Source organism: Coccinella septempunctata, chromosome 4 (assembly GCF_907165205.1).
Source record: "Coccinella septempunctata chromosome 4, icCocSept1.1, whole genome shotgun sequence".
In the NCBI taxonomy this organism is placed as follows: Eukaryota; Metazoa; Arthropoda; class Insecta; order Coleoptera; family Coccinellidae; genus Coccinella; species Coccinella septempunctata.
This window is the reverse complement of record NC_058192.1, coordinates 10,393,148-10,407,075: the sequence shown is the minus strand read 5'-3', so window position 1 is coordinate 10,407,075 and position 13,928 is coordinate 10,393,148. Positions and strand designations below refer to the sequence as shown.

General features: G+C 35.8%; 1 protein-coding gene across 11 annotated transcripts in view; it reads right to left on the bottom strand.

Moving 5' to 3' along the window:
• The window catches only part of LOC123312529 (patronin), a 42,491-nt gene that overhangs the window by 13,079 nt on the left and 15,484 nt on the right, over positions 1 to 13,928 (bottom strand). For 7 of the 11 annotated variants that reach the window (XM_044896991.1, XM_044896995.1, XM_044896996.1 and 4 more), the window contains exons 1-7: positions 6,088 to 6,241; positions 5,439 to 5,534; positions 4,819 to 5,031; positions 3,698 to 3,928; positions 3,505 to 3,594; positions 1,125 to 1,375; positions 19 to 113 (exon numbers count right to left, since the gene is read on the bottom strand). In XM_044896991.1, coding sequence (XP_044752926.1) covers positions 19 to 113; positions 1,125 to 1,375; positions 3,505 to 3,594; positions 3,698 to 3,928; positions 4,819 to 5,031; positions 5,439 to 5,534; positions 6,088 to 6,105 — 994 coding nt within the window. In that variant the 5' untranslated portion in view covers positions 6,106 to 6,241. Of the gene's footprint in view, positions 1 to 18; positions 114 to 1,124; positions 1,376 to 3,504; positions 3,595 to 3,697; positions 3,929 to 4,818; positions 5,032 to 5,438; positions 5,535 to 6,087; positions 6,242 to 13,928 lie in introns of those variants that run through there. The other 4 variants (XM_044896992.1, XM_044896993.1, XM_044896994.1 and 1 more) reach the window with 2 other exon arrangements.

Below are 13,928 nucleotides of genomic sequence, written 5' to 3'. Positions count from 1 at the left end.
AATGGATCTGGGACTTACCGTTGCTACCGGGATATTTCACGCAGTACAGGGTCTGGATCTCGAGCATGTTGAACAGGTCGGCGAGAAAAACTGTGACATTGAGCTTCATCGAACTGAAAGCGCAAAAAAAATTGGTTATATCATTTTGATCCACTCGATGCTTTTCCTCTCTGTTTTTATTCAATTTATGCCGGTCGAAGCAGTGCGAATCAAAACGTTTTCACAAGTTCTGAAAGCAGTAGGGTAGCTTTACCTGTAGGTATAATTTTTTTGAACTCTATTAAGGATTTTTTTAACCCACAGCATTCGATATATTTGGACCAAATCGATTAAGACGTTGGAAAATGCAGAGGATATTGCTTCATATATTATATATCATAACCGAAGAAAGTAATGTCCTTAATGTCAAAACCACGTTGGCACAGCCATTTAGCAAATTTTTTTAAGCTGCCAAAATGCCAAAAGTGCAAATGAAACCTTGTTTAAATTTTGGAAATATTGACGATGGTAATTGGAACAGAGGTTACAATTCATAGCATAATCTGTATGTTTTTCCCATGACCTAGTAGAAATGAGTCATGATTATTAATAATAATAATCTTGTTTCAATTCGTTCGTTAGTTATTCCGAATGTTTTTGTCTCCACTCGGCAGAAATGAGTCACAAATGGAACAATTTTCCACAATATTCTGACATATCGAGGAAATTACAATAAATTTTCTGGTAAACGTTCCGAACAATCCCCCAGCCAATGAACTAGACAAGAAATATTGAACAACTGAGCAATGAAAATACCCGAGGCATTAATTAACATTCCTCTCTCGCTTATTAATCAGATATGAATTGGAATCGAATTAAATTCTTAGCGCAAATTGATCTATCACGATTTGATTCCTATTTCCCGTTTGTATCAGCGATTTCTCCGAATGGAACTCCTTATCTTGGCAATCCAATGAAATTATACCATTAATATCTGCAAGGATGAGGTATTCGATAAAGATGTGTAGAAAAAGAAAGGAATCTCAGCAAATATCTAGATTGTAACACCTTATGATAATTTCAATCAGATTAATTGAGCAAAAAACAATTTTTTATTCTACACCAGAAACCACATCTGTACTCACTCTCTCATGTAGGTTATATCTTCCGGACTAAGGTGAAATATAGGACTAGGTAAACACTTATTGCAGAAATTCTGCAAGAGGCTGACGTTGTGGAGGCTCTCTTGGACTGTGGGTACGTAGGATACCTTGAGCTCCGTCCAAGGCAACTCGTCTGGACAGTAGTACGAAACCAGGGCGGCCAAACCGACGCCGTCGCATAAGTCTTTCAGTTCTCTTATTGGAGGAAAATTTGGCGGCCTCAATCTGTCACCCTGTTGAATACAGAAATTAGGAAATCAGCAAGGGCCACGAAAGCTCGCCTAGCTTGTTTACAAGAATGTATCTGCCTTGCATAGTATCAGGAAAAAAATAGTCGAGGTATGTTGATACCTTATTAAATGAAGGCTTGTCTTACCATACACATCAAAGCAGAGTGGTTGCTGATAATGGTTTCGGACTATGAAACTCCAAAGAATGACTCATGAGTCTCCAAAAGTTGTGTTGATGTTCCTTTATTACTCTAAACCCCAGTTGCAGGATTGTGAATTATAATTTGATGGTCTATTAAAGTTTTCACCCTCCATTGAACGGGTTATATACACCGTTTAATGGAGGATTTAAAATGGATCATTAAATTATAATTGAAGACCAACTAAGTGATATGTGTTTCTGATTTTTTTATCGTTAACTCAGTCTGGAAGGCCGATGCCAATTTCAGTAAAAAATAACCTTGAAAATTACTTTCCTGCATTAATGAGGCATTGAAAGTTCATTTCATTCACATGGTGCTAACAACAGCTGAGGAAAAATGCTTACAACAGCTGAGGAAAATGCGAAAACGTTAGTAATAAGTGTAGAAACATGAGACCCTACACGAGGCCCTACATGCATCCCTTTTGAGATATGGGGGTGTCAAAAATTGGATTTATTCGTTGATAAAATTGAAAGGCAAGAGAAATTTCTTTGGAATTTTGGATGTATTTATATTCCTTCATTATGGTGAACAAAAAAGTAATATCATCCCCCTACTATTTGTTTCAGTGATGTTTCAAGGGGTTACCCTCCCTTTAAACCACCCTTACTCTCACAAATACAAATTTGTAGCTGCAATTTCTCTGATGGAGTGATTGTTGAATAAAAGTTACTACCTGGAAGAGTGGGATTTTTGTAATATTTTGGTAGACTTGGTGTAGTAAGCTATATCTCTTGCCCTCTAATTCTATCAACAAACGTGAGGAAAGTTTTATTTCCAAGAGAAATAATTTGGTAGCAATTGTTAGTTCCAATCGATTTATCGAAAATTTATAGGGACCAATTGAAACAAGCAGTTATAGATCGAATGTTTCGATTAACAAGGCAAATTAAAACCACATCATACGAGCAAAAAGTCCGTCAAGCTTGAAATCGAATTAATCCTTGACATTGCAGCTATTCGTAACTTCATGCACATAGTTCAAGTTGACGCAATGAATGTAATGTGAATAAATGTACATCTGCATCATCCATCAGACGCTTTTTATGAGCCACACGTTTTCAATCGAACAAAAGCATCAATTCATAAGAAACGCATGTGAATTAACGAATGTACAAATCGCTGAACGAGCATAAAACGAAAATAGAAATGCATCGATTAATTTGAGTTGAGAAATAGACAAGCGATTTGACGAAGGAGGTGTCTAGGTAGTCGATAGTCCAGAGAATTTTTTTTTACTCCTGTATTGTAATCCATGCTGGTCGTACTTGCTGTTAGTTCAGCGCAAAAATATCGTTCAAGCCATGAAGGTTATCTTGATGTAATAGTATAAAATTCAGTTTCAGTAATCGATTCGAAATTTTGACAAAAATGTTCTTTTCCATTTTCACGGATGCATCGACACTGCTTCATAAAGTGGTCAGTTTAACTAGGTTCCATAGCAAAATTCGTAATGTATTTTTGATGAACAGGGAGGTCTGGTGTTAATTATACCACCGATAACTGAATCCGAATTTTTTATTAATGAAGGGGCTTTCATTCAAATTCAAGCTGATAATCTCAAATTGGCTGATTATTCATTTTAGAACTACTGAAAACTGATCTACCAGCACCTCTAAGATTTACACTACATAGTTTTTCGATTCCTCACAAGTAAGCATTATTTACCATGAAATTGAATATGTTTTACGGACGCAGGCAGAAAAATATCAAATTCGGATCTTGATGATAACACTCTGAAAGATTGGACACGAAAAATGTGGACGGTTACGAAGACAAACTTATGAGAACTCTTATTCTTGTGTACAAAACTACTTTTGGTTAAGAAATTCCACAAAAATATTAAAAAACGATTCAAATGTTGCATTTGAATTAAAGCCCCTACTTAGGTGACTTGTGCATGTATTTGCTAACAGGCAGACGGAATACCTTATCGAAAAACGAAAGAAAAGAAAAAGACTTCGGAATAATCCTGGAAAATATAGAACCACCATTCTGTACCGGCGAATCATCTTGTACCTGCAGTTAACAGAATGATCATATCATCAATCACCCCTAGTAGACGTAGAGAATGAATGGGTAGTTCCAAAAAGTATCGCAAAAATATCACATGATCACTTACATCACCCCCGTTTGTCGCACCGGAACCAAGGTCCTGCTCGATCTTCCGTTTGAGTGCTTCGCACGCGTGCGATATCCACATCACAAGTCCTTGCTCGAAGTTCTCTGGCGTGGCTGAGGGTGCGTTTCGATCGTGACAGAAACGTTGAACGGCAGCAACAACCCTGTCCGGAGATACCACCTCTTTCGCGTAAAGCGTCATGATGGACTCTATAACCGCCATGTGTGCATTCTGGAAAGAAATGAACATAACGTTTAAAAACTTTTTTTCAAACTATTCACGCAGGTTGGGACCAAACACGGGTAGTACCGCGGACCAATGGAGTGTGGGAAGAGGAAATTCAGGAATACAATACAAGAGGATCAGAGCAAAGGTTTCTGGAAAAGCTCCAGGTGGCAGAGAGTTGCTCTTGGTATAGAAGAAAGGTCGTATCGAGCCGTTCTAGATGTCTCAAACTGGATTCTATACCGGTGGGATTAACCTATTCGGCGAGTTCTTCTGAGAGGTTTCTCAAGTCGTAACATAATAGATTCCAGCTCTAAGGAATATTGGGCATGAAAGATGGAAGTATCACCTTTCACACGAAGGTGGAAGTAGTATTCCAATCCCAGTCATATTTAAGCCTCCAATTTGGAGAAAACTTGACCAAACATGGATAATATAAGACTTTCTTTTTAGGGAATCATAAGAAGGACAAAGCTAATTAGCTGAAAACGATTTCTGTCTTTCGGTACCCATATCTGAGTGGACAGCCGGGTGAGTCTATGTGGTCGTAAGGAAGTGACGAAACTTCCTCGTATAATTGATTCACATACGAATATTATATCCTTTTGTTATGATTTAAATTGGGGGTCAAAATACTACTAAGTGTGAGGGACCATTTCATCAACCAAATATTCTTCTCAAATTAGGAAGCAGTTCATTCAGAGCAAAAATAAGAACAGGTATCTAAAATATATATTGTATCGTCCCAAAGTTGACCTATCAAGGAATAGAAAAGGAAACAGAAACTTCAACAGAGGAAAATGAAGGCAAACTATAATTTTCGAAGCCAGTGGCCTATGGATTCTGGATTTGGTAGGTTCAGAAGGGAAAATACTAATCATTTAATTGATTCTTACCATTCGTAGAGGATTCGTTTGTATCAAGATCGTTTCCGTCAGTTGACAATCCGATTCGTTGAGGAAAACGCCCTTCCTCGACAATGTCTGAAGAATGCTACCATGGTTGAGGTTATTGTAGTTAGGGTCCGAGAATATGTTCCCGAGAGCCATACAGTAGAGTTCCGCGTTAGCCAAGCCTCCCATAATCTGCGGCTTGAGGCACTCCTTGTCCTGAAAAAAAGGAAAATTCGGTTAAAAAAATTACACACGTTGCACAGTTTAAGACTCGTTCACGGCGATCCAAATTTTTGGTCCTTCACCTTATTACCACTGTCGTTCCAATATTTTTTTTTATTGAATATTTGCAGGGCCTTCAAGACGATATACAGGGTGATTCACAAATAGACGAATTATTAAGGAAATGTTGCAGAAATTATGACCTTGTCGAAGCACTCGTAACCCAATCCTTCGCTATTATCATTAGGGGTTGAAACCACTTATAGGTGAAATATGTCATGCAACAAATTATGAGGCCAACACTGCAAGTTTTTGATAAAAACAAATCTCGAAAAACTTTATCGATTATTTCAAAATGGGACGAATTTTTTTTTTTAAGTTACTTCAGCCATAAAACTCACCTCATGATTTCTGTAGAAGGGTTCTTTGATATTTTCAGGAACTTTATTGTTGAACGCTTTCGATAAAAGCCACTTGACCGCCGCTCTTTGTTTTCCCTGGAACAATAAGAAAAATCATTTAAATATAAATAAAACTCCAACAATACCGAAGAATGAAAAATGAAATTCCGGCCGTATTCGGAACTGGATTCCGGGTTCACGAGATTTATAACGTAATAAAACGGGAACAATTCTTGGTCACCTTTTGTTTAGTTATTTGGCGAAACGACTCGATGAAAATTTCAGTTAGATATCGATTTCGATGGGTTCGGAACTATCATCTGAAGTTGATATTTCAATACCGAAACAGGTGATCGATAAAACTTTTGTATGTATCTCATATTCAGTTTCTCAATTTAAAAATTTACTCTTTATACTTAAGTATAAGCTGGTAAAATCTTATCATCATAAATTGATGCATGTTTTACATCAGTTTTCCTATGTTATCGATGTATTGTACATTTTGTTTGTTTTTGTAGTGTTCCATAACCTGAATCCCATCTGACAGAAGGATCGAATAAATGTCATAAAACCAAATAATTTACTGCTGGATGCCATACAAAGTAAAAAAAAAACATAATGATAATAATTGTGCTATTGTATAACGTACCACTATCAGAATTCGCATGATACACCAGAGGAACCCCACAATAAAAAATTTCTTTTTCCATTGACGAACTGAAGAAGAAGGAACAGGGATAGTTTCAACGACAGAAAATAAATTACTACTTTTACAATATGATAAATTGTGAAAAAGTGTCACGCATGTTCTTATAGGCATCGTAAAACACATATTGGAAATCAAATCGAATACGTATGTTGAGATTTGTCGAATATGTTCCATTATTTTCCTTTGAAAACGAAGCCAAGAAAAAATTATGAACTCCCATCAAAATTTTTGATTTTCAGATTTATTTAAAAAAAAATAGAAGTTTTTGAAATATCTTTTATTCGAATATATATTTTAAATCCAAAGTAAAAATCTCCACGTCATATTGGCCAACTTGTCTTCGCAAGCTTGTGAATTCAAAGCTACTTAAGCTGTATTAGACTATGAATAAAAAAATGTCGACTCACACGAGTCTTCGACATATTTAGAAGTACGATTTTTGTACAAAATTTCATTGAATTCGCATTTCACTGAATTTCTGTCCCTTTTTCTAAAATGAAAGAAATCCTTGTTGTTTATAATCAAATCGGTCACTTTTCATCCTCTCAAATGACAACATAATGACGAACTAAATTCTTGGATAGATCAGATCGCTCGAAAGAGAATAGTTGTCCTGAAAAAAGACGTATTACCCAATATGGACGAGAAAATGCTACGCAGCTAACATATATCCTTGTAGGGCTGAATTAATGGAAGCAAGTATAATGGGTTTTCCATGGAATGTTTCGAATGAGAATTATAGTAGCAATTACAAACAAAATTGAATAATTGCATAACGTTGCTTTACACTATAAAGCTTCGAAGTAATTTTGACATGATATTATAGGAAAGGAAAAAAAGCTACGGTAATAATCGCTCTCGGAGGTTCCTTTTCAAAAAATTTTCGCAAAAATAAATAAAAAACTCTATCATCAACTCCAATTGAAATAAGTTTTAATGCTCAATTTTCTTTCTGTCAGTTTTCTGCTTTCTATACATGGTGAGTCTTCGACTCGTACAAACATTTTAACAGTAGATTCTTGACGTCAAAAGAAACACTTTTTTCCTATACCATTTTTTTCCTATTCGGCCCTGATGAAAAGATATAGCCGTTTTAAGTTTTCATAATGAGCTGTACCGTCCCTGTAAAAACAAAATTAGAATAACTGTGGCACTACACATCTGTGGATCTTTTAAACAGAGTTGTATTTAGACAAAATACACAATTTTTCAAATTTCACAGATACTTTTAAATTTTTTAACATCAAATAACTCGAAAACGGCGCATTATACGAGAAAATATGAGGAATACCTTTGTTTTACAAAACGGCCAAATATTCATTAGATAGCGCTCAATTTAGTTTCAAGAGTAGGGTTTTCTGGTATTTTTATGGTACATTGTGGTCATAATGAAAAAACTGGAAGACATGGGTGATATCTTGCGTTCGAAAATGATTCAAAATAAATGAAAAACTATAATCCGAATTGCAATTCATTGGATAAAATCGTTTGTGAGATCTAAAAATAACATTTTTTTATGGTTTTTCAACAGCCTGTATCTTTTAAACCGAGCAGATTCGAAAAGAATGGTAAAGAAAAAAGTGTTTCTCTTGACCTCAAAAATATACTGTTGAAATATTTGTACGAGATAGACTCACCCTGTATAAGCAAAGGTGCCATCTTTAGGGTGCTGTATCTAAACAGGAAAGCTAAAAAAATCATATGAAAGATCCACACTATTTTTACTTGAATCTTGTCGGGACTATTCATTTACACCTCACTAAAGTTAAGAATATTTTTCTCAATTGAAATACCAATTAAATTGAAAAAAAACAAAGGACAGTGACACGAGAGTCCTTCAACATCAATTATTCACGTGAAAAATTACATAGTAGATCATAAATTAGTGAATACCATTCCTTAATTAAGGTATTACTTCCCCTTGAAAAAAGAAGATTTGGTTTTCGATTGTCGTTATCTACGATAACGACAGAAGGTAATAAACCAGTCAGTTGACCATAATAGAATCAAAGATGTTGAAGCAGGTGCGGGACTTCATGGTACCTTAATAATTCCATCAGAAATTGATTTTACGGCACCTGATGAAGACGTTATCCCGATTCACTTTCGGTTGAGTCAACAACTCTGCAGAAACGTGAAAAAAACAGAATCGGAATGATTAACTCGAGATTCGTCACAGTTAATGAAGCGTGCTCAAGGTTCCACAGGCAGATGGAGACTTGGAATATCGTAAAACGCGTTGATTTCCTGCGGATATATTTCTTCGACAAGGTATTTCCTAGGAAGAGAAAATGAGCAGTTAAGAGCATGCGTTCAATCGATATGTAGTCAAGTTTCCTTTTATATCGATTCTAACTAAGTAGTCTTTATGGTTGATGAATCCATTTAGATAATCGAATAGAGGCATTATGTCCTCAATTTCTATAAATCCACTTTTTTCAATGGAAATATTAATAATCTCAGTTTATTGGTTCTAATAGACCACCAAAGTCGTACTTTTCTTCAATTTTCCCATTATTTCAGAGAGTTTGAGAATAATGTGCACTTGCTGAATTTGCAGCGTCCTTTCAGACATACAGGGTGTTTTTTTTTCAACAGAAGGTAGAACTGGTCAAAATGAAGCGTTTCGCCAAAAATCACCTATACAAAACGACGAAGAAAAAAAATTGAAAATGATTACAGAAATAGATCCTAATACGACCCTAGACCATTTGTTAGCTGAATTATATTGGCTTGTTCGATATTTGCGTGGTAATGAAAATGGAAACTTAGGATTGCCGAAATGTTCTCATTATTTTTTAGTAACTTACACGATTTTATGAAATGGCTCAATTCGATACCAACTGACAGAAGAGACTTAGGACACAAGTGTAAAAAATAGAATAATATTTCAAAATCTCACCAATAAAATTCGTCTAAATTATTCACGAATTTTTTCACAATGAGCATAACAATCCTCTTGTTCGAACATTCCAACAATCGTCGTAACAATGGGATGAAATGGGGAAAGATCATAGCATTTTTTCAATATAACTAGCATTTTCAAGAAACTGCCTGGATTTTCTACATTTTTTTTCACCCTAAATTGCACCCTAAATACAAAAATTATGATTCTCTCAAAAGTGACCTGATGCATCTAATCCGATAAACTTGGTACTATTCATTCATTGTCCAGCCATATGTTTATGTTTTGTTTAGTTTTTGCGATGCCGGAGTCACCTTCCACAGTACCGTACTTGAAATCCAATGAAATTTTGTCGAACTTCTAGGCGTTGTACCTCAGCCATCTTGGATATTTTATATAGACGATTTTTGGTTCAACAACTTATTTTGATGAGTTCTACCTTCTGTCAAAAAAAGCCACACCTTTGAAAACACCCTGTATATACCCAAATGCCTGTAGTTTTCGAATTTCGAGCCGAAACGATTGAGTTACGAGAAGAGAATTCCGAGATTCAAATTTTCAGTCTGATGAAGGCTGATGAACATCTTATTTATCAAAGTTATACCCATTTATGTTCTATGCATTTTTCACATTCATTTCGTTGAATTGGGAAAGAAAAACGATGAAAAACTTCAAGTGTTTATTATGTTTGACATAACAGAAAAACAACAGAAGCTGCTGGAAATGTCCCCCTCTTTGCTTCAAACATTGCTCACTTTTTGGAACAAAATCAACTAGTTTCTATTTCATTTCAAAGTCTTTATCATTGCCATTTTCTCTTTATTTGGATTCGTTGTCAGGAAGCTAAAACAAAGATAAAATGGCCCTAACTTATATGTACAAGACTAATTATTGTTCACTATTCTAAGTTATATTCGAAATTCTTGTCAGTTCAAGTGTGTATTCGACAATACATAATTTGCGATTGGACAACGATGAGAGTACCGTTAAACGATGTCGAAGATTCCTAGGTGTAATTTGCAAATGACACATTATTTCACGGTCGACTGTAGGACAATCCATTCTTATTTTTAGGAAAATGAATTGGAATTCCATTCGGTCTGAAAGGAACAACAGCCTTGGCCAAAATACACGGTCCACCCACATAACCAACCATGTTGATAGCCCATAACGCCAGTTATTCTTATACGTATATTGATTGATGAAGTTATTGCGTGCCGACTTTAATTCAAAGAAGATCATTTTAGAAGTTCGACTCCACCTTCCCGAAGGAAAATCGAAGAGCCTATTCTATCTTTATGTTGTTTCCTGAATTCGCGAGAAAGTTGACTCTAAAGTTAATTATTTTTTATTCGGGATTCGTGAATGATTTTCCCGCAAAAAAAACAGAGATAAGAACCTTGAGAAAATCTGATAACAACAAAACGTTATAGTACAAGCTGAGCCTAGGTTTAAGCACCTTATATCAACCTTCAAAATTTTTCAACGAACGCTATAAATACAAACCTGAGATATGAGAACCTGGGATGGTTCAACCACAAGCGAGAGAACGTTTTAATGATGTCGTTTCTTATTGTAAAACTTCAGAGAGTCGTGTTCATGTGGTTGACCATTGCCAAGCTTTCTCCTTTATTAAAACAAATATTAATTACTGAAATAGAACATGTATAGCATTATATGCCACCACAAGAACACGAATATTCATTCCCAAATCATTTCATTTAAATATCATCCAGAATTTACCGAAAAATCTACGGGATTCAAGATAGCTTCACCTCGATTTCACCGTGTCGACTCCATCAATCAGGGATCGCTCAAGAACCGGCATGAAATAATTCATAATCTCTGGTACCCCGAGGCCTTTTAACAATTTCACTCTAACGGAGAAAACATCTTTGAAAGTGAGAGAAAAACCAGTTCTATATACCCAATAGTATAACTACGTTAATCTTGTAGAAGAATAACCCTGGTCAAATTTCGATAGAGATCTTCACTTGATATGTAACTGGTGCAGTTACTGCGATATACCATGACTTGACCACTGATCTCAATAATCTCCTCTTATAATAAAAACACTTCGAATCATTCCGATTATTCTTCCTTCCCTTTTCACCCCAAAATGAAGGAATAGTTGCGATCAATAAGCATGCATTTTTAACATATGTAGTTAAAATACTGTATGATGCCACTCATAATCCCCGAAATTTAATCTGTATACATAAATATTTAATAATCATTTGTGCACAATTCTAACGCATTCATGAAATGCAGAGTCATATTTATTCTAGGACATGAAAAATATCCCGTTCGAATGCTGTTACACTCGTTCGTTTATGAAACCGTGACATTGAGTTTCGTATTTTAATATTTATAGCTACCGCTAACATAAATCGCATCATTGAAATTCGAATTTTTAAAATGCCTGCCATCGGATGCAAAGAGTCTTCTGTTTTACATCAATCGTTGAAAATAATAATCGAGAGGAAAGTTTTATGTCTGTTGTGAAGATGAGCGAAGAAAAATTAATTCAAAAATAATAATAATAAACCTGAAGCTTTTGAAGAATATAAATTGATAAAAAAAATTCGATTGGCCCATATGGTGACTTACACTGAAAACGATCAAGCATAAGATGCAAGAAGTTTCATGTTTCGATAATGATAATTGATAAAAATAAATCAACTTCGAAAAAAATATTTATAAAACGAGAGCAGGGGAGGACAAAATGGCGTATGCGTTGGGTACATAATCATTACAATAAAGAGTTTTTATACAATCATGATTGTATCAGGTTCAAAATCGAGAACCCACTTGAAATATTCACACTTTATTCTCCCAAACATGTATATTTCAAAAAACAATCCATCTACTATACAACATTGTTTTGATACGTTATTAACTCTGTACGATACGCAATAAAATTCTTCTTACTGTATAAAATTAGCTGGATAAAACCAGACGCCGTACTGCAATTTTGTTCCCGTAGAACAATATTTGCTCCTTCCTCTCATAAATATTCATACGAATATAGCGAACAACAAAGACGTGCACCTGAAGTACTATTAATCAATGAAACGTAGGCAACGGTAGGCAGAAAATATAAATATTATCCACCTCCAGACCTTACGTCATCAATTCTCAATATCAAATATGACATTTGCTGAATTTCATTCACTAAGCTCACATGTAATGGTGCAAACTTCATCTATCACCTTGAAACCACCTTCATAAATATTAATATTTTAATCCTACGCATTCTTCAGTTGCTGCAGAAGTATCAAGTGTTTCATTAACTTGGCTCCTACATTTACATATCCCTGCGAATTAATTGATATGCTAGATTTAATAATTTGCGAGTTTCGAGACACATTGTGTGTTTGCACGAACGTAATTTGTTACGTTCAACGTTTTTTTCGAAGACTCCAATACTGAGGAGTCGATGTATGAAAATATCTCTACAAAAAACACAGAAAATCTTTCACAAAGTCATTTTTTAGATCCTACACGCCACCATTTCATAGTTCACTTAATCCTGTAACTTGAACCAGTGAGAAACTGTACACTGAATCCCTTCGACGATGCAAATTTCACGGTACGATAATTTATTCAAGACCCCTAAACCTCTTATCGGTCTTGCGTTCATAATTCTGGAGGACGCAGAAGAATACTTTTCAAGAGGAAGCCCACACAAATGAAGGATTACATTCGTGTATCGGGTAAACCTGGACTAATGAACTTTCAGAACCATCTTGGTTCTGAATCCATCAATTCTTGATGCGTCCAGAAATACTGAAATCAGACAATGGACCCAATGTTGACTTACGAAAAACTAGCTGACATTTGGATTCGTTCGCTCTTCTATTTCACACTCTCGTCCTCTCTCTCTCTCTCCGAATGCTATTCTTGAAACGCCAACGTCCAGAAATAACCAAAGGCACCGAAGGCGTCGAAAATTGACGTTGGAAAAGTATGTTCTGTTATGTAAACGCAAGACAAACTCTCGTTGGCTTCGATCCGGGAAGATCCCGTCTGATTTACGAGATGACTAGGTCAAGACACGTTGTTCGGGCTCATTTTAGTTTTTTGGGGTCTGAAGAAGGCGGAAGAGACTTTCGTAAAGACGCGACAATATAAATTGCATCTGGGAGCGTCTGAATTCGTAGGAATTCCTGTATTAATAGAACAAGTGCGTCGTCTAAAGGGAAGGAAGAGTTGGGGCGCTGATAAATGAATGTTTCATTGTAATTCAGATGATTGTCGAAATTGTCACAAGTATACTGCTCCACAAGAGTTAGGGATATCGTATTCAATCGTTTCTAAAAGTATGTAATCTTCGAGAAAATCGCTGTAAAATCATTTAAAACTCAATAACAACTTGAATCGATAAAATAAAAATCAGTATGACACATTTCGTCAATCTGGTCGCCTTTTTTCTGAAGTTTGGTTCAATGCATAGGCTTCATGAATGTTCTTATTTTGAAATGAAGTCAGTTTATCAACGGCTTCGATTTGAAACGAGTTTTCTGAAAACGCCAAGACGTAAATTAACAAACGCTGAGGCTAATAGGGCTATCGGAATGCTACAGGGTGGCCTAACTCAGGTTGTTGTAGCGGAAAGGCTCCAAGTCAGCCAAAGTGTGATTTCGACTTTGGAAAATGTTCAGGGAGACAGGTTCCGTGTTGGAAAGACCAAGGCTTGGTGGGCGACGAAAAACAACACCTGCTCAGGATCACCGTTTCGGCGAGAAGAAACCCTACATCTACGTGTAGAATGCTACGGAATACTCCTCAAAATGCAAATGGGGTTCAAGTTTCCATCGAAACCATCAGACGACGTTTGAGAGAGGTGAATCTAGGTTCTAGACGTCCATTAAGA